Below are 27844 nucleotides of genomic sequence, written 5' to 3'. Positions count from 1 at the left end.
AAGTACTATTATAATGTAATTACCAAGGTATAGAATGGAAGATACTTACCTGACAGATGCCAAGTAAAAGCCAAAAAGAGAGCTCATCTCTATTGCTGATAAGAGATGTATTAGCCAATAATAGTGGGGAACCTAACTTGAATCCTAGTGTAAAAAACTGGAAAAAAAATTTATAAAGCAACTGAGATCTAAACACTGAAATCATTAAAAATTATAATTTAAATCACTTTATTTTCAACATCCATACAATAGAACCCAACACTATAAGCCACAATGTAAGAGTGAACATGGAAGCAAAGAGCAGAATAAGTGGGGTAAACCCTTAAAGAATGTCAGCACATTCTTACAAGATGCCAGTAACAGGGATGGATGACCACTGGGGAAGAACACTTTATCAAAGTTGCAACGTGGATTTTTTTTTCCCCCTCACCCCCAGACAGGGTCTTGCTTTGTAGTACATGCTGGCCTTGAATTTATGGCAATCCTCCTGCCTCAACCTCCAGGTGTTGGGATTATTTGTGTCTAGCTACAAACCAGAATCCCAAGAATCTAACTGCCACAGCTTAAAAATTATCCACCTTGCAGAATGACAGAGAAGTGGCAATGCCTATGACTGAAAGGAATACAAGGAGCAACTGAAAATCTATGGGATGGTTTCATCCTTAAAATCCTCAACTCAGAATCTCCACACCTACAGGCAGTGCACACACAGCTTGCACGAATGTGTAGGGTGTATTTATAAAAACAGACACACAGAGACAGATAAACCAGACATACGCACACACACCTTTTGAAAAAGAAACTACTGGAAAAAGAAAATGCAAGTTCTTGGAACCACTTAAACTTTTGTTTGCCAAGGTTAAAGGTTTGCATGATAAAATGATGTTTCTCAGGATACACAGGAAAGAGAAAGATGAAAGAAAATGCACCAAAGACACAGTGGAACAACCTAATACTTCCAGCTTAGAACTAGGAACAACTATTCCTTGAAGAGAGGCAGACGCAAACAAAGGGATGAGACATAATAAAAAGAAAAAATAACAAGAGAAAGTTGGGGAGAAACATTCAGTGGAAAAGTACTTTATGTATAAGAATGAGGACCTGAGTTCAAATCCCCAGGAGCCATGTACACAGCTGGATATGGTGGCAGCTTCAATAACCCCAGATAGGGAGAGGTAGCTCTGGAGCTGGCAGGTCAGCCTACCCAAAACAGTGAGTTCCAAATTCAGTGACAGAAAAGTAAGGTGGAGATCAACAGAGGAAGACACTTAGCAGTGATCTCTGGTCATGTCACAATAAAGCATGCACACCTAAATGCCTCACAACCATGTACAACGTACACATAAACATATATATCTGTCTATAATAACTATATTATTATTATTATTATTATTATCATACAATAGAAAGCAAAAATCTTCAGAAATAAAAGCTAGAAAAAAAATTTTAAACAAGCAGTGGTAGTACAGACCTTTAATCCCAGAACTCAGGAAGCAGAGGCAGGCAGATTACTGTGAGTTGGAGGCCAGCCTGGTCTTTTTTCCCCCTGAAAATTATCTTTAAAGATTCAAGACCTTCAATGATCCAATCAAGAGATAATGACAATTTGAACCATACCTGTCATCAATAAAATTAAATAATATGTCATGAAATACACAGAGATAAATATAAATGAGGTTCATAAGTTAGAAATTGTACAGAAATTTGTCGCTTAAATTTTCAAGGCAGCAGCTGTTAAGAACATTGAACCGTAATATTCTAAAAGAACAAAGAAAAGCTGTAAACCTTTAAAGAGGTCAATTCATTACCGATATCAGGTTTGAAAATATGTTGCTACTGGTACCCAACAATTTGCAGCCAGCAGGTAAATGGGACTGCCTCAGGAAGTCTCATTCTGCCTCAGTCTGCCGGAAGGTACCTCACAAAGCTGTACCAGAGGTGGCTGGCTAAGGCCAGCAGTGGCTACTGGAAGGTTTCTTTATTTTTAGCCACTGGCTAGTTTCAATCTTTTTTTTTTTTAATTTATTTATTTATTTATTTATTTATTTATTAAAGATTTCTGTCTCTTCCCCACCGCCGCCTCCCCCTTCCCTCCCCCTCCCCCAATCAGGTCCCCCTCCCTCGTCAGCCCAAAAAGCAATCAGGGTTCTCTGCCCTGTGGGAAGTCCAAGGACCACCCACCTCCATCCAGGTCTAGTAAGGTGAGCATCCACGAAACTGCCTAGGCTCCCACGAAACCAATAGGTCCAGTAGAATCAAAAACCCGTTGCCATTGTTCTTGAGGTCTCAGTAGTCCTCCTTGTCCGCTATGTTCAGCGAGACCAGTTTTGACCCAGGCTTTTTCAGACCCAGGCCAGCTGGCCTTGGTGAGTTCCCAATCCCCATTGTCTCAGTGTATGGGTGCACCCCTCCCGGTCCTAAGTTCCTTGCTTGTGCTCTCTCTCCTTCTGCTCCTGATTTGGACCTTGAGATTTCAGTCCGGTGCTCCAATGTGGTTCTCTGTCTCTGTCTCCTTTCATCGCCTGATGAAGTTTAATATTCAGGAGAAATATTCAGGATTTTCTTTGGGTTCTCCTTCTTATTTAGCTTCTCTAAGAACCCGAATTATAGGTTCAATGTCCTTTATTTATGGCTAGAAACCAAATATGAGTGAGAACATCCCATGTTCCTCTTTTGAAATTTGGGATCAACCTACCCATGGACCCAGCAATACCACTCTTGGGAATATACCCAAGAGAGGCCTTATCACACAACAAACGTATATGCTCTACTATGTTTATAGCAGCATTATTTGTAATAGCCAGAACCTGGAAACAATCTAGATGCCCTTCAATTGAAGAATGGATGAAGAAAGTATGGAATATATACATATTAGAGTACTACTCAGCAGTAAAAAAGCTAGTTTCAATCTTAATGACGGCTACTTAGTGTCTTCTGCCTTACATGAATGCTAATGACATGCTTAAGGGTTTTGATAAGATGGAAAATTCAATCAGTTGAATAAGAGAAACGTCTGACTGTTTCAAGTGGCCATCAGTCTCTTCTGGCTTTTGAATACTTCCTGAAGTAGCATTTCTTCTTGGACTGGTACGTGCACTGCTGGCTTTCATGATTCTCAATAATACCTACTCTTTTGTTCCTTGTAATTTACTTCTCTTCACATGCTTCTTTTTCTTCTTCTTCTTTTTTTCATCCCATCATTGATTTTAGTAGAAAATGTTGTCCTTACATCAGCAAGTGAAAAAGCAGATTTTTGTTCTGATTTACATCATACAATCCTAGAGCGTCATAAAAACGGTTGAGGAGCATGGAAAGGGGTCTTTTCAGCATGAGTTTCTTGCGAGTGGTCCACTCCTCTTTAAGTTTAGATGAGTCTAAAGTGGTCCTAGAAGCAAAAGGATCTCACAGAAGAGTGATCACTAAAATTTCATGGTTTTTTTTTTAAAGGTAGGATCTCACTATACAGCCCTAGGTGGCTTAGAACTCACTATATAAACCAAGCTGGCCTTGAGCTCACAAAGCTCTCCCTGTTTCTCCCTAAATGCTGGGATTAAAAGAGTTTGCTTCCTTGCTTGGTCCAGTTGCATATACTTTTAAAAAATTAATTTTTGAGTAGACTGTATCGAAATGTTAAAAATTTAGGAACAGACCATTTATAACAAAACCGTATTTCTTTCCAGCAACTCTGCAGGAACAACAAAAGGCCAAATTCCTTTCTCATGCTTCTGGGGCAGACTGCAAGCCTCAGCACCACATAATAATCCTACAGGTTTTTAACTAACCCTCTCTGATTTGACTGCTGAGAGCATAATATTACACAATTACTCCGATGTTTGGTTTTATGCTTTGGAATAAGAATGAAACAACTGAAGTTAAAAGCATCTAAAAGCCACCCTCAAGAACTCACCAAGCATTAAGCCACCCCAGGACCCCCAAGGACTCACGAAGCAATACAAGAGCGTAAGTGTGAGCTGACCTTGAAATAAATAAAACTGCCAATGATATAAATGAAATACCTACAGATCAGTTGTAAACAAATAAAAAGTCAAATGATTTGGCTAAAGATGTCAAAAGGTGAACTGGAAAGACGGCTCAGTTGGTTCAGTAAGTTCTTACTGCAAATACACCAACCCGTATCTAAAACCTCCTTCCTATCCCCGATGGATGCAACAGGCACATCCTAGGGGCTTACTGGTCAGTTAGCCCAGCTCAAACAGTAAGCTCCAGGTTCAGTGAGAAATTCTGTCTCAGAAAATAAGCAAGAACAAAGGAAGAAGACATCAGCATTAACCTCTGGCCTCCACATCTACATTCAAAGGTAAAGAGACCTACACAAAGTAAGCCAAGAAGCAATACTCAGAACACACACACACATGTCATATGAAGATGACCAGTGTCATCAGAAAGCAGGCAAGTTTGACAATGTCAAAGATACTTTTCACTCATATGATTGGCAAATTATATTTAAACAACTAATAATATCAAGAACTGGAAAGAATGTTTGGTTAGCAGGCATTACTGATAAAAAATGTACATAATTAAGTATTTTTGGAGTATAGTTATAGCTAAAACAACTTAAAGTGAAATTTTTAGTCCTAAAATGCTATTTACACTTATTTTTTAAAATGCACACATCTGTATTCACACAAACGGCTTTTCCAGAATAGTTTAGGAAAAATCATATATGGCAAAAATGTAAACTTTCACAGAACATGAAATGGTTATAACACACACACACACACACACACACTGGAAGGCTATGCAACAGTTTAAACAAATGAGACAGAGGAACACATGACAGCATGGCATTAAAACACTTCATGTGTTATTGAGCAGACAAAGCAAATGCCGAAAATATATTCAGAATAACTGCTTTCAGGGGATGCAGCACAGTGGTAAAATAACTGTCCAGAGTAAGTGAGGCCCTAGGGTCCATCCCCACTAGTCCCCACCCCTAAAGCAAATAAACAGCAATCAACACAAAATTTATGTTTAAAGTACAATAAAAAGTATGAAAAAGCAAAGTATAAAGTATAAACAAGTTTAAGGAACTTTTGCATTATGATCATCAATTCAATTTTAAAAAGATGCTATTTATATACTAAGTCCATAGTTAAAATTTTAAATGAGCAAATAAGTTAGGCATAGGGCAGTTCACTTACATGCAGAGTAACCATACCAAACATTAAGACTACTCATCCTGACAGTCTGCTCAGATACACGTGGCTTTATTATTCAGACTTTTAAGGGTTTTTTAAAGGTATATTTTAATCCAATAAAAGTGTTACTATTTTAAGGAAGAGAATTAGTTGGAAGGCTACCCTCTAAGTCTTACAAGAGGTCATTACTTTGCATTAAAAAGAAAATCAATACATTCCTTAACTGTCTGAATATATTATTTGGAAAATAAAAACCAATAAGTAAACATACAAGGATGGAATTAAAAAATTAAAATAAAATCTAGATGATCCAAAGCAAATGCAACATTTAGCTGCCTAAAAATTAAACATTTTTGTTCTGTCTTATCTTCCTACGAAAAGAAACTTGGCAATGCTCTTAAGCTTATGAGAAATGAATTTGATGTTCTTTACCTTAAAAATTAATAAAGTGTATCTAACTTATTTATATAAGGTCATATAAAAGTTACATAAATTCTCAGAATCACTCATAACAATGTGTAAAAATCTACTATCACACTTTTATTTAAATGCATTTAAATATACATAAATACTTTAAATGACTATCAATAACAGCAATTTGGTGAGTTTGCAACCCATTCATAATAGCACCAGAGGACCAACTCTTAGAGGACAGAGGTCATGATCGTCACAGGAAGTCTGACAATATTAAGACTTAAAAACTACAAATCCAAGCAAGGGGTCCTTAAGAACACACACACACACACACACACACACACACACACACCAAAACACTGTAGAAGCCTTACACCTCCTCTGTACACACGCTGATGTTGATGTGATTATGAAACATACCTCTAAGCATCTTAATAATAGAGCAGGCTCAAATATTCAGTGCTATGAAGGACAATAGCAGATGTACATCTGGGGTTGTAGATTCAGCCTAGTTTGCTGTCTGTGCCTGGACCTGGAACACACCTTTCAGCAGTTCTCAGTTTCCTAATCTGTGAAATGGAAACACCAAATGTCTGTGCACTTCACTAGTCATTTGTACCTGAGGAGTAATATATATATAAAGTATATCAAAGTGCCTTTGAAAAGTATAAAACACTATAGAAATAGGTGTTTTTAAAATTATTCTTACCAAAACACCAACAAAGGCAATTGTGACCAAATCATGTCCTATATAAATTTCTTAAAGAATGTTTACTACCCTGACAAACCACAAGCACACTAATTAATATAGTATCCATAGCAAGCCATTTTGCTACTCTTAAGTATTTTATTACCACAGAATTCCAATTCTGTCAAATACAATAGGAAAAATGTCTAGCTAGCTAATCAAGCCTCCCTGCCTAAATCTACCATTGCTCTGAAGGCCATGTTCTCCCTCCAGAGCTTCTGTACACATTTCCTGACCCTTCCACTATCCCTTCATACCCAATCCCAGACTAAAGAAGCCGTGCTTGGTTGCAAGGTAAATTTCACTTTCTGTTTGCCAGACCCCACACTGACACATGCATGCATAAATACCTGACAGCACACAGAGATGTCCTTCATTCTTTAGGGAGAAATGCATTTCTTGTACAGCAAACAATCATCCCCTTAAAACCAAGTGTCTAACACAGCACAACAAGGAAAATAAATCATACTCACCATCTCCCATAGCCATTCAGATAGTCCAGGGAGCTCTTTCAAATCAAGAGGTCAAATATCACAGCAAAATAAGTGTAGCTCAGTGCCTGCGCCACTGGGCTCGGCCTGCAGCCTACAGGCACCGGGAGCACTGTGTGACCCAGGCCGCGCTGCAGCTCTGCACCGCAATAGCCAACAGCTGCTACTCCACTTCAAAATAAAAGTCTGGGGTCTTGCTGAAAACCCTCGTTTTTTTAGCAAAGCCTAGCAGGGCTTGATCAAAATTATTCTTTAACTGCGCATATGCTGTTAGATACACGTTGTGATGTTTCTCCTTGTACCGGATGTCTGAAATTTAATCTAAGAAAAGCTCTAGGAGCCAATAAATGTCATCCCGCTGGGGGACTTTTAATGCAATCATCAAAACACAAGGCATGTGTTCAGCAATCATTTTCTGCTTCCCTAAAGATATCCATGTAATCAGTAGCAATCACATGATCTGATGGATTAGCTGGTTTGCGCCTTTTAGAAAAGGTTTTCATCCTTTTGTCATTACCTTTTAATATTTACAACAGAAGACTGCTAGAAGTGCACAAACAGGAATTGCCCAGTTTCCATGATTAACTGCTCTCATTATGCAGGAAGCATTCTGGCTGCCGTAAACAAATCACGTCAAAGACAGCCCATCAAAGGCAGCTCTGTGCACGGACAGCGGGGCCACACGGAACAAAGCTTGCTTCTGGTGGAGACAGAACTAGCCAGTGCGCAGCTGCAGGGGAGTTAAGCACCCTCTCTCCAGGCTGCACAGCCATCACTACATTATTGAGCTCTGAGAAGGCACTGGGGCTCATGGTCACACAGAGATATGTTTTTAAATGAATGTAAGAAAAGAGCTTCTACATTCGCCACCAACGAACATGCTATGAAAATATACAAAACTAGCTGAAGTTACGGTACTGACTCATATAAGCTGAATACCAAGGTAATTTTACAGCCGAAAGCCTAGCTCCTATGCTTTATTTTATTGCCAGCCTCTAAGGTAAATAATTCCCCTCCTGGCAACGGTCTCAAACAGAGAAACTGGAAATTACTGTACCGTGATTATAAGCCAAACTGAACTTGGTCCTACAAGCACATCAGACAAATTATACACAGTGTTTTCACAATGAAAGGGAAAAAGAAACAGCTGCAGCCACCAATACTGTTGGTGTTTACATCTCTGTTAGCGGAGGAGATTGTCTAGAAAGCTCGAAGCCGACACCAGGCCCCACCACAGTCACAGAGATCACAACTTGTAGTCTTTTCATCTGGGCTGGTGTTGGCTCCTTCCAGCCACAATATGCTTAGCTTTAATTCCATTTTCCTTCTAATAGTGGAGCTAATTCTGCTGCACTTAGGGACTTTACCATATTGCTTTTATAATATGAAAATTAAAGTCAAGCTTCTTAAAATCCTCAGGAAAAACAAAAGTGCATTTCTCACAGTTTCCTGAACCAAATGACATACGGTCAAATCTGATGATTTAATTTTGTGTTCTTAACTCTGGTCAAATAGTACTTTTAAAACTAGAGTCAAAGAATTTAATCAGAGCTTCAATCAAGAGCACTGCGACGACAATTATGAAAGAAAGCAGAGACAGAAGCATAACGTACAGCTGTGCACCCGGACCCACGACAAGAGCAACAGAAACTGGCTTCCTCTGAACCGTCACCCCGTGCATGGCCCTCTCTTCTTTTTTTTTTTTTTTAATATTTATTTATTATGTATACAATATTCTGTCTCTGTGTAAGCCCGCAGGCCAGAAGAGGGCACCAGACCCCATTACAGACGGTTGTGAGCCACCATGTGGTTGCTGGGAATTGAACTCAGGACCTCCAGAAGAGCAGTCAGTGCTCTTAACCTCTGAGCCATCTCTCCAGCCCCCATGGGGCTCTCTTCTTAAGACCAAAACTCTTATGGGATCCTACCTCTAGGACCTATCAAAAATTTGCTCACTTGTTCAACAACACACCTCAGACACTGTCTCCTCTCCCTGACTGGGCTCCAAGCAGCCCTGGTCTGTATTCTTCAAATAACCAAGTCCTGCTCACCTCTGGGGTTTCATCTTTGGTTGTGAGATTAGCCTTTAACAGCTGAGCCATCTCTCCAGCCCTCATCTCTGGGCTTTCATAGTCACTATTTTCTTCTGGTCAAAGTGTTTTTCTTACAATTAATTATTCCTTGACTGGTTAATCAGGTCTCAACTGAAATATGTCATTTCTCGAGAGAGGCTGGATTAACATCACTGAATTATTTATAGTTTTGGTATTCTATAGTCTTCACATAATAACTGCCCATATGTAAAGGTACAAAGGTTATACCTTTACATCAAATCCCCTGAGTCTTCCTGTTTATATTTTGCACCACAAACACTCTAAGCCACTATATTGTAAGACATGCTACTCCATTACTACAGTCTCAGGCAAAGACATAAAACAGTATAATTTGCCATAAGTTTCTGGTCACAGATGACCATGCGAACACACTTAAAACTCACACAATATCTGAAGAACCCAAGATTAATTTCCCTTGGGTAGGGACATCATGTGGGAAAGAAGAGGTAGCATCTTCAAGGGTCATGATCCTATTGTGCAAATGGCCCATCTCCACATATCTTCACAGTGTGCATTTATTCTACTCTAAAATGTTTTGTTCTCTGTAACTTTATAGTTTGAGGATGTGATAAAACAGAACAAGGGCCTAAAAACTCTGGGGCTAAAAAAAAGTACAGAAATAAAAAAAGAGAGAACTTTCATTAAATTACTTTTCATACAAACTACTGATCTTCCTATTGTGGCCTACAAAAATATTCTCATTGCTCAATTAATGATTGTTTTAGCACTACTGCCGACTGAACTGATAGCTCTGTATATAGGTGACTATTCTCACTGAGTTCTAGTCCCAACCCTCATCCTGCATTCAACAGACAAGTCCAGAATTTGCACTCATGCTCCCTCAACCCAACAAGCAGCTGGGATGGCAGACCAGTTTCATCCGGTGAACAGAATGAATGAAGCAGAATTGGGATCTTTAAAGACGTTTTAAATATAGATTTTAAGCATGAGTATTAGTATATAAAAAGAGTTTCTTGGGAAGACACATTTGAAAGCATGGGAGTGGACTTCTCCAAGAGTCAATGGGGGTGGACTTTTCCAAGAGTCAACAATAATATATTTTAGTGGACATAAAAATTATTCAAGTATCCTAAGTTATAATAAAAGGCATCATAATTTTCCTTGTTAATATTAGTGAAAATATTTTTTTTCATTTGATGATCTCCTACTTGGCACCAGGATCTTCAGGGAGAATGCAAATTTAATGAACAAGAAATACCTGTATTTTCCGCAGCACTGTTACCACAGTATGCATGTATTTGACATGGAACATAAGTTTCCTGTAGTGGTCCAGGGAAACACTAAAGGGGATCTAAAGTACTCATAGTGATGAGGGAAAAAACAAGCAACCAGGACATAAGTCAAGTTTGACTTTCGTGATACAACTAACTGAAATGGGTAACTGAGGCAGAAGCAGATTTAAGGATTAAAAAGAGAAATAGAGTCAGGTGTGGCAGCACTATGTCTATTAATTCTAGCATTTGCGAGGTAGAGGCAGGAGGATCAGAAGTCCAAGGTCATTCCTCTGCTATAAATAGTTAGAGGCCAGTAGGGCCATGCGAGACCCTATAAGGGATCAAGGGAAAAGAAGGGAGGCAGGGAAGTGGGGGAAAAGAGGCAGGGAGGAGGAGGAGCAGAGAGTAGAAGGCATGGGGTAGAGAATAGGAACACATGAACCAGAACACCAGCAGGGTTGTTTTTGGATATGATAACCCTGAAATGCCTATCAGGCATCCAAACAGCAATGTCATCAAGAGCACATGCTACCAAAAGCAGAGTATAAAGTATAAACAGCTGGAACTATCATCAGCAAAGACTTTGCTAGTCTTTGGTCTGGACTGGATCAATGACAGAATAAATCAAAGGAGATGGAGCTTGGACCCTAACGCTTGCCAAAATGACAAATGGGCTTCCTTCTGCTAGTTTCCTCTGTTGCTAACTAATTCATAAAGGTATTTTTCAATGACAACATAATACAGTTATTCCTCTGTAACAACAGGAGATTGGCTCCAGGAACCTAAGAATGCTCAAGTCTTTCTATATAAAATGATGTGTATTTGAGATAACCTAGACATGTTCTTTCATTGCTTGAACCATTTCTAGAGTAATCAGAACAAATGCAATATAAAGCAGTTATTGTTCCACATTACTGAGGTAATAACATGTCCATGTTTAGTACAGAAGTGTTCATCACAAGCATGTGATGTGTGGTTCCTGAATCTGTGTGTGGCATCCACAAATGTGGAGCCACAGATATAAATATGTTGTCATTAAAAACATCTTAACTGGCCTGGGCAATGGTGGTGCACACCTTTAATCCCATCACTTGGGAGGCAGAGGTAGGTGGATCTCTGAATTCGAGGCCAGCCTGGTCTACAGAGTGAGTTCCAGGACAGTCAAAGCTACAGAGAAACACTGTCTCAAAATAACTGAAATAATAACAGAAAAATTCAAACTATCTCCTATATTCAATATGTGTATCTGCTATATTCAGTATGTGTAGGTAATTTTAACTCTCATATTCAACTAGACTTGCAATATTTACAACACAATTTCAAAGACAATCTTTGGGACTCCCTCCAAGAAAAATAAATGCCAGATTCTAACCTCAAACTGCTGTATTTACAGAGAGAAAAAAAGAAGGAGGAAAAAGAAAGGAAGGAACAAAAAACAAAAAAGTTCCCCTTCTGAAAGTAGCAGGAAAAATCTCAAAGACAACAGCAATCACGCTTCCAAAATGACTCACATTCCAACAGTGGCTCCTTTAATTTATAATACCATAGACTTTCCTCGGCTATAACCAAATAATGTGGAACATAAGGAATGCTGGGAAAACCCAAGTCAAAAACATTTAATAACTCTTCCTTGTCCTGATGGTTTCTACAGATACCAACTATGTCAACTACTAGACAAATGCAGTTCTTAAACACCTTCTATTCAGAGGGAGATGTGAGAAACAGCTGTCTGAGTGAGAACTGGAAGCAATGAAGTCACTGTGTGGTTGGGACCTAAGTTTAGATTAAGGTACGCATGATCTCCATAACAACTAATTGTCACACAACCCAACTCCCCGAAACACAACTTAGCCCAACCTCAAGTGAACAGAGAAAAAAAGCCTAAATTATGTTTTGAATTAGTTTTCCTATTGTATGACTTTAAATTCATAGAACAAAGTTTTCCTCCGGTATCATTTACTCTGTCAAGCTAACCCACATAGTGATGTGAGGCTGCTTTCCCACTTGAGGGGAAAAATCCTTTGGTAACAAAATGCATTTTTCACAAATGAATACAGTTTAGGTAGATGCTGCTCAGTAAGACAAAACACAATTTATCAACATTATTGAAAAAGGAAGGAATCACAAAATCAAATGTCAACTTAGCTGTGGATACAGACACTAATTCCAAATCTCCCTGAATTACTCTACTTAAGCAAAGATGATTATTACGGCAAAATTCCTGCTGTTTCTTCTCTAATATTGTCACTTAGAATCTGTACACTGGTGAAAGCCAACTGACCCCACAATTTCTACTAAAGACAGCAAGATAAACTAATTACTCCAACCGTAAGGAGACATTTCACACAATAGAACAAAGCACAAGAGGGTTATCAACTTTTAAATATGAAGACAAAAAGCAAAGCCAGAAACACTATCCTTTTATACTATAGTCCCATTATGAAATCTTCACAAGCCCAGACTTCAGAGAACGTGCAGATCCAGGATGAGAGTCCACTGTTACAGCCTGTAGTTTACAAGCTACAAAATCAACGCTTTTAAAATTAAAGATGCATATTTGGGTTGAAAACACACTTCGTGTTGAACACTTGACTAAGTCATCTCAGAAGTGTTTAAGAGCTGGAAGAACTTAATTACTCTTACCTTTGCAGACACTCAAAATCATACCGCCCGAATTTTGTACTTCATCAAATTTGGCAAGTATCATTTCTAATCTGGGAATAAAGAATAAATTGTTTTTACATAGAGATGAACAGAACAATTTCCTTTACCACCTCTCTTAGGAAAAAGTGCCTAGGGGTTTGTTCTATCTATACAACTCTCCTACAGCTGACTCAAAGAAGACACAAACCTTGCTCTTTTCACTAGATGCCAACTACAGGTCTGAGTCTACATATGTAGAAAAGTCAATGAAAAAGACAACTTTCACACAAAGCAACTCCATCAAAACTATTTCTCCAAGCCTGCAAAAAGCTTTCAAGTCCTATCCTTGTAACCAATCCATTCAGACATCATTCAAAAGCTTGTGAAAATCATGCTAAGGAGATGGAAGGCAAATACAAGATGAAGAAAGGCAGAAGTACAGTGAGGTCAGCAGGGCTGCAGCCGAGGATTCTTCTGACATTCCCTAACTCCCACAACACCAATTCCACTAAATTTATATTCAGGGTAATTAAATTACTCTTTCCATATCTGCTAATGCTTTTTTTTTAACAAACAAAAACTACACACACACACACATTTCTTACTAGAAAAGTAATGTGCATTTATTACATAACAAAGTGAGGAACGTAACAAGGAGAAAGAAAAAGTATCAGCACATATTCTGACCATGCAGAGAATTTACTTTTGTGGAATATTTATATTCACATAGATCTTCCTTTGGGATAAAACTGGATCTTGCTGACACTGTTTTACTACAGTTTGCTTTTCCTTTAACTTTCCAGTCTACCGTTCTATGACTTACTCTTCAACTCATGACATATATTTGTGCAAGGAAAGAGAGAACCACTGCTCTACAGAAAGAGAGAACCACTGCTCTAAGGAAAGAGAGAAAAAACTGTTCTACAAAAAGAGAGAGAAACTGCTCTATGGAAAGAGGGCCACTGTTCTATGGCTTTCCCTGCTAAATGTCTCTCTTTGGTTTATTCTTACATTTCTTTCACAATTTTATTTCCTAAAACATCCCATTAAGTCTTAGTCCACATCTTATAATTTCTTACTTAAAAATGCCAATGCCTAACTTTAATAAGAGCAACTAGCCAGGCGGTAGTGGTACATGCCTTTAATCAAGAAGCAGAAGAAGGATCTGAGTTCAAGGCTAGCCTGTTTTACAGAATGAGTTCCAGACCAGCCAGGGCTACAGAGCATTTCAAATAAACAAACAATTTTTTAAAGTACTAAATATATTTAGTTGTTAAAAAAGAAAGAAAAATCAGAAAATAGAAAAGAAAAAGAAAGGGGGCTGGAGAGATGATGGCTCAGAGGTTAAGAGCACTGGCTGTTATTCCAGAAGCCAGAATTTGATTCCCAGCACCCACATAACAGCACACAATTAGCTGTTAATTCAGTACCAGGAAATCCAAAGTCCTTTGACCTTCACAGGTACTGCATGCACATGGCATGCAGGCAAAGCACATATAAAAGGAAAAATATATCTATATATATGAATATATTTAGCTAAAAAGTTCTTAGGGATTCCTTATGAAGCAATTTCTAAACCTTAATCTCACCTCCAACCCTGACTAATCCAATAAGAATAACTATGTTTGTAACATCAGAGGAAAGACACAAGCTGCTTCATCCTACAACACAGTATCTTCCATGGGGTTGAGAAGATTAAGAAGATAAGATGAGGGCATGAGATGCAAGGGAGCACAGAAACTGGAAGCTGACACCTCAGCACAAGTCCAGATGAGCCAGGGACAGAAAAGAAAGGACTTAGAAAAGCTGTTTGGGTGGGGTGGGGAGAAGCAGTATAAGGCTATGAGAAACATGAGACTACATGAAGACCTAGGTTCCCTTGGCAACACTAAAAGATAAAAAAAACCAATACTTAGGAAAATGGGAGTAGGGAATTTAAGATAGATAGCTTAGAATGAGCCAGGGAGGGGGGAAGAGAGGAGGGGGATGGTGAGCACATGCTGGTAATCCCAGCACTTGAGAGGCAGGAGGAGCAGGGACTCCATGTGAGCAATAGCTATTAGGTGAGTCCAAAACCAACGTGGGCAGAAGAATCCAGCCTGTCTCCAACAAACAACAAACAGAAAGTTCAGGAAGGGGCTAGCATGGAATTAAAATGAGGCAAATAAAACACGAAGCATGGAAGATACAAGTAGCATGACTAAGAAGAGGAGGCAACTGAGACAGCCGAATATTAACAGGAATGGTAAGAAGTGATGAAGAGGGGCAGGAGAAAGGGCAGCGTCCAAAGGTCTAGACTAGGCTGGGCAGGAAGCTGTTGTCAGTTCTCACTTTCCTCCTAGACTGTCCTAGTATCTCCTAGGCCTCCCTTCTTCCCATTCTCCTTAACCAGTGTTCACAAGGAACTGCAATGCAACCTCGGTATTTATTAAAAAGTATTTAATCTCTTGCTCAAACATTATTAAAGATAAACTTTACATCTTTAAAGCAAACAAATGAATCAAAGCACAGCATAGTTTTCTATACAGACTTCACTGAAGATTCCAACCCCCATCATTAAACTTCAAACACATTTTAGAAATACGAGTTTTGAGAGAAAGGTGTCACTACGCAGCCACAGCTGGCCTGGCACTCCCTCTATATAGGCCAGGCTGGCCTCAAACTCACAAAGATCCACCTGTTTCTGCCTTCTGGATGATGAGATTAAAGGCATATGCCACTATACCTGACAGAAACTCATTCTTTTTTCATTCTATGCGCATTGGTGCTTTGCCTGTATGTCTGTGTGACAGTGCTGGATCCCCTGGAACTGGAGTTACAGACAGTTGTGAGCTGCCATGTGGGTGTTGGGAACTGAACCCAGGTCCTCTATATTAACAGTCAGTGCTTCCAGCCACTGAGCCTTCTCTCAAGTCCCCCAGGACTCATTCCTAAGAGAACAGCTTTCATATATAATCTAACGGAAATGGAAAAGAAGACTCTAGGCCCTTTTGAGTAATTGTGTGGGGATGAGAGGAACAAACTGAGCAGAAGGAAAACACAGCAAAGATAGGCTGTCCAAAAGAATGCAACACTTCTTAGGAAGTCAACGAAACTCTGAGAAGGCCAGATTTATACACTAAGGGAGACAGACCTAGAAAAAGCATCTCTAACTGAAGTGCAGTCCCAGGTTCCAAGTTAAGAATAGTAAATGAAGGTTAGGTGTTCAGAGTCATCTGCTTTGGGCTTTATTGAGTGAGACTTGAAATATCATACAACTCATGGCATTGAAGTGTGCTTTTCAGAGCTGGGATGTAGCTCTGCCGTAGAATACTTATGGAGCATGTGTGAAGCCTTGAGACTGCTCTTCAGCGCCACCATGAAAGAAGATGAAATGTACAACTCAGTGGTTTTTAGTATATTCCGAGTGATACAACCAGTATCACAATTTTGACATTTTTATCATCCCAACAAACACCCACATATCCATTAGCGATAATTGTTCCTTTCCTATTTTCTCTCTCCTCTCCATTCCTAGGTAATCATTAATCTATTTCCTATTGTTATAGACCTATGAATTACCGTATCTGGTCATTTAATTCAAATGGAATCATAATGCAGACCTTTTGATGACTGGGTTCTTTCTATTCCACTGGATGGATATACTGCACTTGAATATCCACTCACTAGTTGATATACCTGTGGATGGGAGGTGTTTCCATGGTTTTGTGACTATAACTAATGCTGTCAGGAGCACTTCCATAGAGGTCTTTGAAGAGACATGTTTTTCTATCACTTGTATACCTATGAGTGGAACTTGCAGGGTCATGTGATAGCTCTATGACTGACATTCAAAAGAGTTATAAACTGTTTTCCCAATTGCTTTATTATTTTATGTTCCCATGAAAGCCTCATCCTTTTATTCTTTGTTACCTATGGTGGGGTGAAGAGGTATGTAGCTTTGTTTTGTTTTGAGATATGTAGTTTTGATCAGAATTTCTTACATAGCTAAATAATATTCAGCATCATTTTATGTGTTCAAAGCTATCTGTATACCCTCTTTCAAAAAGTATTTAATTAGGTGGTGCACGCCTTTAATCCCAGCTCTCGGGAGGCAAAGGCAGGTGGATCTCTGTGAGTTTGAGGTCAGCCTGGTCTACAAAATCAAATTCTAGAACAGCCACATTGGTTACACAGAGAAACCCTGTCTCAGAACACACACACACACACATACATTAACGTAAACAAGGGCAACGGCAATAGACTGTAATATTTTAGGAGTATCTTGAACAACCTGACCAACAATTCAAAACAGGGATTCTGATTCCTGGTGTTAAAGTTTTTGTTAGATGGTCTTGGCTCTTAGATGAAGTACTGTCAGCCCAGGTGAGAGAATTTCATTTAAACTATATATGAATATTTATATGTAACTTCAATGTGTATTATAGGCTTTTTGAGGTAGACTGTGATTCCTGTGACTTTTCCCAGACATCCTTACTGCTATTTTACACCCCTCTCCCCTACTTCTGTAGTTATCCCCCCATCCACCCCTAGTTACAGCCCCAACACATTTTTCCTTTTCCCCCATCAGATGAGATGGGCTCTGCTATTTCCCTCTTTGTTGATCCACTACCTGCCCAGCCTCCACTGTAACAATGATCCCTTTCTTTCCTGTTTTCAGCAATCACTCCAGTGTATGTACTCACACTTGAAGACCTAAATCTAGAAACCTCTGATGAGACATTTGTTCTTCTGGAACTGGGTCACTTCACTCAAAATGATCTTTTCTATTTTCATCCATTTATCAGCAAAGTTCATGGTTTCACTATTTTTCTTTACAACCGAATAGTATCCCACAGTGTTTATGTGCCCCATTTTCATTACCCATTTGTCATCTGAATGGTATTTAGGTTGTTTTCATTTCCTAGCTCCTGTGAACACAGCAGCAATGAACATGACCGAGCAACTATCTGTGGAGTACGTCAAGTCCTTTTGGGCATAAGCCAAAGAGTGGTACTGCTGGGTCATATGGTACATTTATTTTTAGTTTCCTGAGAATTCTCGACACTCATCTCCATATAAACTGGGGTAAGATGACATCTAGAAATTGTTTTGATTTCCATTTCCCTAATTACTAGGGATGATAAATATTTTTTGAGACATTTCTTAGACATTTTGTTTTTCTTCTTTTGAAAACTTCCTGTCCAAGTCCTATGCCCACATTTTTTAATGGGCCATTTGTTTGTTTGTTTATGATTCATTGTTTTTTGAGTTCTTTATATATTCTGGGTATTAATCCTCTTTCAGATTTATAACTAGCTAAGATTCTCTCCCAATTTTTAAGCTTCAACTTCACCCAACTGATTTTCTTTTAAGGTGTGTAGAAGCTTTTTACTTTTGTGAAATCCTACTCGTCAGTTGCTGGCCTTAATTTTAGGGCAAACAGTCCTATTCAAAAGCTTTTTCCTGTTCCTATATCCTGTAGGCACTGCCTAAGTTTTCTTTTGGCAGTACCAGTGTTTCAGGCTTTACAGTTAGGTCTTTGGTCCATGTGGAGTTAGTTTTTGTGCAAGGTGACAGATATGGATCTAATTCCATTCGTCTATGTATGGACATCCAGTTGTCCCAGCACCAGTCAATGAAGATGTTTTCTTTCTTTGGGGTTTCTGAGACAGGGTTTCTCTGTGTAGCCCTGGCTGGCCTTGAACTCACAGAGATCCACCTGATTCTGCCTCCTGAGAGTTGGGATTAAAGGTATGTACCACCACCACCCAGCCTAAAAATGCTTTCTTTTTTTTAACATCTTATGTTTTTAGCACCTTTATCAAATATGAAATGACTGGCTGGGCAGTGGTGGTGCATGATGTTAATCCCAGCACTTGGGGGAAAAAAAGAAAGAAAGAAAAGAGAAAATGGCTGAAGCTACAGTAACTTACATTTGGGTCTTTGATTTGTTCTACTGTTTACCTGTCTTTTTTTTTGGGCCAGGCCCATATTATTGTTATTATTATGGCTCTGCAATATATGCTGAGATCTGGAATGGTAACCTTTCCAGCATTGCTGTTGTTTTTATGGGTTATCTTGGTTGGTTGCATTTTGTTTTATTTGTCTGTCTGTCTGCTTATTTGTTTTGCTCAGAATTGTTTTTGCTATCCAGGGTTTTTTATGTTTCTATATGAATTTTAGATTTTTTTCTATTTCTGTGGTAAAATAGTCCTTTTCATAACGTTAACTTTACCAACCCATGACCAAGGGATGTCTTTCCATCTTCTGTCTTTTTCTGTCTTTCTTCAGAGGTCTGAATTCTTCACAGTAGGGATCCTTCACTCCCTTGGTCATTTTATTTTCTTTGAGACTATTGTGACTGGAGGTCTACAATCTTTTTCTCTGTGTTTGTTGTTGTTATAAAGGAAAGCTATTGATTTGTGCAAATTGATTCTGTATATTGCCACACTGCTGAATTTATCATTGATAGATCAAATTTATTAATATTTTCCCTTGGTGCATATGGTTTGGTTTAAAATGTTTGAAAGCTATCTAACAATTTGTAAGTGGTATATCACTTTAGCTCCTTTGATTCATTTTTAGCTCATCTTGGGTGATTCTGTAAGGGGATAGAACTTTACATGTGGGTCTTTGGAGTATACAGCAAGCAACCCTTGCTGTTCTGCGTGGTCTTGGCACAGCCGATGTGTATCGATGACCCATAAAGATAAGAGCTTATTTCTGAACTCACAGTGATGTTTCAGTGACCCAAGTGTATGTAGCACCGTGTAGTGGTAAGCTAGTACACAATTGTCAGCAAGCAACTTCTGAAGAGTATCTGAGAGAAAATGTATCTTTAAATTATTTTAAAACTATGATTTAACTGTTCTTCTGGTGCTTGAAACAAAGAATGGCTTTAACATAAATATGAGTGTGAGCAAAACATAACTTTAGACTTAGCTCTATCTAACATAAAATTTGGAAACTAAAAAGCAAGCAGCAGGAAAATTAAAGTTAGAATGTAGCCACCATGACAAAAGGATATAGATAATAGATTAAAAAGTAGATTACTAAATCTACTCTGAACAAAATAAAGGGAGGATAAAGATATAATAAGATAAAAAGGTAGATTTTTGGATCTACTTTTAAAAAACAACTACTAGTTTTAAATGTTTTACACAGGATTGGCATTTTGTACATTGATACAAATTTGAGATTAATTTTGTTAGAACATATTGTACATACATTTCTACTCTTGTTCAAAGTATTGTACCTATACAAGTTACTTAACAATATAATGCAAAGGGGGGCTGGAGAGATGGCTCAGAGGATAAGAGCACTGGCTGCTTTTCCAGAGGTCCTGAGTTCAATTCCCAGCCACCATATGGTGGCTCACAACCATCTGTAATGAGATCTGTCACCTTCTTCTGCCGTGCAGGCATACATAGAGGCAGAATGTTGTATACATAATAAATAAATAAACCTTTTTAAAAACAAAACAAAAACAATATAATGCAAACTTCTAGCCCTTGAAAATTATTATTACCAACCATTTAGGATAATAAGGAAATGCAGGTTAGTAGTTAATCACCTATTATAAATCAAACTTGTAGTTACATAAGGTATGTTTTCAAGGTCAAAAAAAATATATAGTTTAGATAGACAGGTCATCGTCAAACACTTCAGAGACCTACAGAATATGGCATTAAAGATATTTTAATAATATATGCTCCTTTTTGAGACAATGAGACATGTCTGCTCCTGGTAGCACCATTCTACTACATAGAAGATAATGGCCATTGAACATGGATGGAGTTTACTTTCTTTGTGACAAAAGTAAGCCACTGGGCAAGAAAATGCCCTTGCTTCAACTGCTGACAGTACGCCATCCTAATTGGATAAGCACAAAAGAAAATTACTGTCAAACTTTGTCAAGATAAGGAGGGGCAGCTCATCAGAATATCCTTCTTCACAGAAAAGTATGTTGATCATGTTAGGCCTATAGGCAGAAAATGAATGCCCCAATGTTGCACAGAAACTTTGGGTAACTGTCCAGGCAGCCAGCTATTTCTATTATTTCCCACATTCTTGGAAGTCACTTGCTCACACTTTTTGCTTACTCAGTTGGTTCGGAAGAACTGTCTGTATTCTGTCAATCATGTTTTACGTAAACACTGATTTGCCAGGCAGGAAGTATTAGTGGAACAACCAGACAGGAAGTAGAGGCGGGCCAATGAGAACAGGAGTATTCTGGAAAGAAGGAAGTTCTTTCTGCAGTCCTGTCCAGACACCAAAGAAGCAGGATGTGACCTATCCCGCTGAAAAAGGTACTGAGCCATGTGGCTAATATAGATAAGAATAATGGGCTAATATACGTTACAAGAGTTAATAAGCAGCCTGAGCTCGTGGGCCAATCAGTTTATAACTTATGGAGACCTCTGTGTGATTTTCTTTGGGACTTCCCAGCTGTGGGAACTGGGCAAAAGAGAAACCCCCAACAAGCAGGCCCGCATGTTACACTCAGTCAATATTATTTCCTTCTTGGGTCTCTGAGGGAGTTGAAAACTAGTTAAAGTTATGGCTTTCCTTGTTTACCAGATGCAGAAAACAAATTATGATAGAAAGTAAATTAGGTATAAGATTTTTGACTCACCAAAATAGGATAACTATGGAGGATTTTCTTGGAATTTGTCAAATGGAAATGGATTAGACATTGTTGATGTATTTATTGCCTGAATATATTTTATAGTTATTGTACTTACTGTATATTGTTTTCTTATATTACTTATAGCCTTTTCTTTTATTTCAGACAAAACTGAGAAATGTAGTAATATTCATTTGTATTTTAATAAATAAAGCTTGCCTGAAGATCAGAATGCAAAACAGGCTCACCACTCACTTATATAGGCCAGGCAGTGATGGCACACACCTTTAATCCCAGCAGCCACACTAGTCAACCACAGAGGACGGCTGGTGGTGGTTCATGCCTGTAATCCCAGCACTAGGGAAGAATATAAAGCAGGATGAGACAGGAACTTGCCCTCTTTCAGACTGAAGATTTCAGAGAGGTAAAAGCTCCCTGGTAGCTTGGTTGCTCTGCTTTTCTAATCTTCAGGTTGAACTCAATATCTGTCTCTGGGTTTTTATTATTTGTGTTACACATCCACAGTGAAGCCTGAAAATTTTACCACCAGAAACCGAAAATCAGTAATAAGATGTAATAAGATCAACAATATAAACTACTGTTAAAAATGTAGTGGTGGCGCACACCTTTAATCCCAGCACTTGTGAAGCAGAGGCAGGTAGATCTCTCAGTTTGAGGCCAGCCTGGTCTATAGAGTGTGTACCAGAATAGCCAGGGATACACAGAGAAACTCTGCCTCAAACACCACCACCACCCCAAAAGAAAGAAAAGGAAAACACAGGCAATTGATAGTTATAAACAATACTAGTCAAAAATAAATGGACTCTAGGGAAAAGATGTTAGGGGTAGCCATTAAAACAATTTACAAATTCTCTCTGTAGACCAGGCTGGCCTCAAACTCACAGAGATTCACCTGGTGGCATATAACTTTAATCCCAGCACTCAAGAGGCAGAGGCAGGTGGATCTCTATGAGTTTGAGATCAGCCTGGTCTACAGGAATTGAACTCAGAGATTCGCCTGATGACACGTGCCTTTAATCCCAGCACTGGAGAGGCAGAAGTAGGTGATCTCTGTGAGTTCAAGGCCAGCTGGTCTACAAGAGCTAATTCAAGGACAGCCAGGGCTGTTAAACAGAGAAACCCTGTCTTGAAAAAAAAAAAAAACAAAAAAATCACTTGCCCAGGCCACCTTTACACTTAAAATACTTAATTGATTTTTAGTTTTAACTCTATATACCTAAAAAGTTCACTAGAACCAATTTTTAGGAGTAGAAAGCAAGCCAATTGGCAAAAAGGTGCTCGTTCCAAAGCCAGCTGACGTGGTGATTCCCCCATGTTGTCCCCTGACCTTCACCTACCATGTCACTATGTCACTCACACGCCAAATAAAATATAATTTAAAATAATATTAACTCCTAAGAAAAAAGAACACTTACCAAAAGCCTACAACTTAGTTTTTTGTTTTTTTTTTCCTGGAGACAGGATCTCACCAGCCCCAAACTCACAGAGATCCACCTGCCTCTGTCTTCAAAGTACTGGAATTGAAAGCGTGTACCATCACCCTAGCAACTAACATCATTCTTAATGCGAAGAAACTAGAAAATTTCTAAGATTAGAACAAGGCAGGAATGCACCCCCACTCTACTCTTTCTTAACAGCACACAGGAAACAACAAAGACAAGAAAGAGAAAAGAAAACTATACAGATTGGGAAAAATAAAACTATCTTCGCAGGTGACAGGACTATCTACGGAGAAAATTCTAATTCACACAAACCCTACCCTGGAAATACTAAGTACTTACATAGCTGAGCTGAAGGAAACCTCAAGCTACATGAGTGCCAACTGTCTAGGTATGTAACTTTACTTCTATAAACTGGTTCCAGAAAACTCAGGATACGTAGATGCTATGGATCTCTGGATGGCCCGGATGGAACTCTCTATGCAGGTCTGGTTGGCCTCCAACTCACAGACATTTGCCTACCTCCGCTTCCCGAGTGCTGGGACTAAAGGTGCGTGACAGCACCTTTAATATTTTACTTTAATAAGGTGAACAAAATTACAACTTTAAAAATCCATAGCAATAGGCCAGGTGTGGTCTTTAATCCCAGCTCTCCAGAGGCAGAGTCAGGTGGATCTCTCTGTGAGTTTGAGGCCAGCCTGGTCTAAAAGAGCGAGTTCCAAAACAGCTGTCTCAAAACCTGTTGGGGGGGGGGGGGCGACTAGAACATAATATAAGTTTAGAAAGACTTACCTAGCAGGAGGAATATCTCTCTTACACAGATCAGACCTCAGCTTCTCTCCTACATGTCTATAAATCTCCACTACAGCCGATATTGCAGCATTTCTCACCTGTTAAAGAATTCAAGACATTTAAAAGAAAACTTCCTTTCAAGGTAACAACAAACTAGCAGGCCAACCTAATTAAAAGTTCGTTTTAATGTCTTTTCAGTCCCTGAGAAAATTATAATATGACATATTATTTTTTTAATTAATTATTTATTTATTTATTATGTATACAATATTCTGTCTGTGTGTATGTCTGCTGGCCAGAAGAGGGCACCAGACCTCTTTACAGATGGTTGTGAGCCACCATGTGGTTGCCGGGAATTGAACTCAGGACCTTTGGAAGAGCAGGCAATGCTCTTAACCACTGAGCCATCTCTCCAGCCCAATATGACATATTATTAATGGAAACCCAAAACCACAGTTTGTCAAAAGACTAAAAATTAAAAAAAGCCCTACAAAACCCACTTAAAGAGGAGCAAGATCTTAGTGGTGGAGCACTTGCCCAGCATGTGTGAGATCTTTAGGTTCAATCCCTACTACCATCCAAAGAAAAGGATAAGAGGAAAAAAAAAAAAAAAGAAAGGAGGTGGGAGATGGTTAATAGAAATTTGTGAATAAAAGCTAGCAATTGGGATTTCAAAAATTGTAATTTTATTAACCTAAACTACAGTTAATTAATTTCCTGGAGCCAAATTATCTTCAAAAATGTGTACTGAACTAGAAAAGATATTTTTACGCCAGTATTTCTGAAATTATTCAGAATAGTCAAAAGGTAGAAAAAAACAAAACAACAATTCCTATTCATGTATATCTATATACATAAAATGTGATGTCTGTGTTCCTGGAAAATAAGTCAACCATAGAAAGATGAGAGAAATCCTGACACATTTTGCGACATGGATAACTTGTGGACATTATACTAAATGGGATCGATCAAAAAGGACAACTATTGTCTGATTTGCTTCCACTAGGTACCTGGAGTAGTCAAATTATGATGAAGAGTGGTAGTTGCCAGCAGCTGGGGAAGTAATGGGAAGTTGTCTCATGGGTACAGAGTCTTAGTTCTGAGGAGGTAAAAGTTTTACAGGGAGATGGTGATACAGTCGCAATACAATGTGAATGTATTTAACACCACCAAGGTGCACACTTAAACATAGCTGCAATGGTAAATGTTACATTCTATATAAGAGGTGAAAAAAGAATGGGACCTAAGAGAACAATTTGAAAAACAACACTTATTTTTTTGCACAACTCACTATCAAAAAGCAACCAACCAGGTGTGGTGGCACACACCTGTAAGTCCCAGCTTCCTGGGAGACTATGGTGGGAAAAATCAATTGAGTTCAAGAGCTTGAGGCCAGGCTGATCAAGAAAAGGAGAACTTTTGTCTGTAAATAAAACAGCAATAAAAGAGAGTAAAGCTCTATAAATCTGTTGAGGGGCAACTACAGATTGTAAGATCTTACTCCAAATGCCCTAGCTAACTCATAACGTTACAATATTACAACTGACTTTCAGAGGAAGATGAAGCCTTTCCTCCTGATTACAGCAGACAGCTCAGGTCAAGAGATGCACCATGGACACAATGGCCTTCCCTATTTAACAGGACTATCAACAACCCCAACAGTCTGGTATAAGCATATTCAAGATTGTAGACCGTTGATACTCTAGCCCCACAGTTAACATTAAGGTGAACTACAGAAGGAAACCCAGGATTTTCTTAACCTGTCAAACTCAAGAATTTAACCATTAAGTACTTTTTAATATCAATCTAAGAATTGACAAGAAACTTTTATTTGTTTCAAAATAAATAAGTAAACAAACAAACAAAAAAACTCTGGTAGAAGGGGGAAGAAGAGGAAGAAAAAGGGAGAAGACTCCTGTAGTCCTAGCTGCTTAGGAGGGTGGAGCAGAAGGACCACATGAACCCAGTGGATTCTGAGCAACATAGTCAAACCCTCATTTAACTTAAAACAAAAGGGGGGGGCAATCTTTTTAACTATATACCTTCTGTCTTCACTGTTATGGCTTAAATAAGGCAAGACCACAAGATAGAGCAACCGCCAACCCCTCACACACACACATACACACACAACACACACACACAGTCAATACATGAGAGTAAAAAAAATTCTTACCTGACTATTAGAATCTCCAAATAAGATACACAAATGTGGCACCAACTTGCTGATGACCAATGGTTGAGCTCCAAAGCTAAATATAATTTGAGAAAGAAAACACAGACTTTGGTTTCATTTTAAATACTGAAAAAAAAAAATCCTAATACTTTCTTTTGCTTCTTCTTTTGTTTTTGAAGACAGGGTTTCTGTGTGTAGCCCTGGCTGTCCTGAAACTCACTCTGTAGACCAAGAAGGCACGAATTCAGATATTTCCTCCCTGCCTCTGCCTCCCAAGTGGCGGGATTAAAGGTGTTTGCTACCAATGCCATGCCTTTCTTTTTATCTCTTGACTGACAACTTTGATGAAGAGCATGGATGTCCATCATTAAAGAAAGACAAGTCTCAAGCAAAGTGATGCTAACAGCAAAAACTGCTAACCTGGGTAAGTGTGATGAATGCAGTCCTAGTCGGGGCAGCTACTGCTGTGATAAGACAACAGCCAAAAGCAAGCAGGGGAGGAAAGGCATACACATCCATCACCAAAGGACGTCAGGACAGGGCTCAAGCAGAGCAGGAACCTGGAGGCAGAAACTGATGTGGAAGCCATGGAGGAGTGCTCCTTACTGGCTTACACTCATGGCTTGTTAAGTCTGTTTTCTTGTAGAACCCAGGACCACCAGCCAGAAATGGCACCACCGACAATGGGCTGAGCCTTTACCTATCAATCACAAGCTAAGAAAATGCCTTACAGCTGGATCTGTGTGTGTGTTTTACCCTCTGTTAATTTTTCATTGATATTTATTGAGCTCTACATTTATCTCTGCTCCCTTCCCTGGCTCTCCCCTCCCCCCTTCAGTCCTCCCCCAAGGTCCCCATGTTCCCAATTTACTCAGGAGACCTTGTCCTTTTATACTTTCTACTTCCCATGTAGATTAGATCTATGTAAGTCTCTCTTAGTGTCCTCATTGTTGTCTAAGTTCTCTGGGACTGTGGTTTGTAGGTTGGCTTTCTTTGCTTTATGTTTAAAAAACACCTATGAGGCCAGGCGGTGGTGGCGCATGCTTTTAATCCCAGCACTCAGGAGGCAGAGGCAGGTGGATCTCTGGGAGTTCGAGGCCAGCCTGTCTCGAAAAACCAAAAAAAAAAAAACCACCTATGAGTGAGTACATGTGATAATTGTCTCACTCAAAATAATGTTTTCTAGCTCCATCCATTTTCCTGCAAAATTCAAGATGTTATTTTTTTCTGCTGTGTAGTACTCCATTGTGTAAATGTACCACATTTTTCTCATCCATTCTTTAGTCGAGGGGCATTTAGGTTGTTTCTAGGTTCTGGCTATGACAAACAATACTGCTATGAACATAGTTGAGCACATGTCCTTGTGGCATGATTGAGCATCCTTTGGATATATACCCAAACGTGGTATTACTGTATCTTGAGGAAGGTTGTTTCCTAATTTTCTGAGAAATCGCCACACTGACATCCAAAGGGGTTGTACCAGTTTGCATTCCCACCAGCAATGCAGAGGTGTTCCCTTTTCCCCACAACCTCTTCAGCATAAGTTGTCATCAGTGTTTTTGATCTTGGCCATTCTTTCAGGTGTAAGATGGAATCTCAGAGTTGTTTTGATTTGCATTTCTCTGATGACTAAGGATGTTGAACATTTCCTTAAGTGTCTTTCAGCCATTTTAGATTCTCTGTTTAGGTCTGTACTCCATTTTTTAAATTGGATTATGTGATCTTTTGGTATCCAATTTCTTGAGTTCTTTGTATATTTTGGAGCTCAGACCTCTGTCAGATGTGGGGTTAGTGAAGATCTTTTCCCATTCTATAAGCTGTTGTTTTGTCTTGTGTCCTTTGCTTTACAGAAGCTTTTCAATTTCAGGAGGTCCAATTTATTAATTGTTTCTCTCAGTGTCTGTGCTACTGGGGTTATATTTAGGAAGTGGTTTCCTGTACCAATGCGTTCAAGTGTACTTCTCATTTTTCTTCTATAAGGTTCAGTGTGGCTGGCTTTATGTTGAG

General features: G+C 39.0%; 1 protein-coding gene across 5 annotated transcripts in view; it reads right to left on the bottom strand.

Annotated features, from left to right (window-relative positions):
• Positions 1–27844, bottom strand: part of Clasp2 (cytoplasmic linker associated protein 2) — a 174844-nt gene that overhangs the window by 124711 nt on the left and 22289 nt on the right. For 2 of the 5 annotated variants that reach the window (XM_050139488.1, XM_050139483.1), the window contains exons 5-7: positions 25838–25913; positions 23665–23762; positions 12805–12875 (exon numbers count right to left, since the gene is read on the bottom strand). In XM_050139488.1, coding sequence (XP_049995445.1) covers positions 12805–12875; positions 23665–23762; positions 25838–25913 — 245 coding nt within the window. Of the gene's footprint in view, positions 1–5993; positions 6143–6794; positions 6960–12804; positions 12876–23664; positions 23763–24674; positions 24691–25837; positions 25914–27844 lie in introns of those variants that run through there. The other 3 variants (XM_050139484.1, XM_050139487.1, XM_050139485.1) reach the window with 3 other exon arrangements.

This window comes from Alexandromys fortis, unplaced genomic scaffold (genome assembly GCF_014885135.2).
Source record: "Alexandromys fortis isolate MF-2015 unplaced genomic scaffold, M_Fortis_MF-2015_v1.1 scaffold_36, whole genome shotgun sequence".
NCBI classification, from domain to species: domain Eukaryota; kingdom Metazoa; phylum Chordata; class Mammalia; order Rodentia; family Cricetidae; genus Alexandromys; species Alexandromys fortis.
The sequence above is the reverse complement of the archived record's forward strand: the minus strand, read 5'-3'. Positions and strand labels throughout refer to the sequence as shown.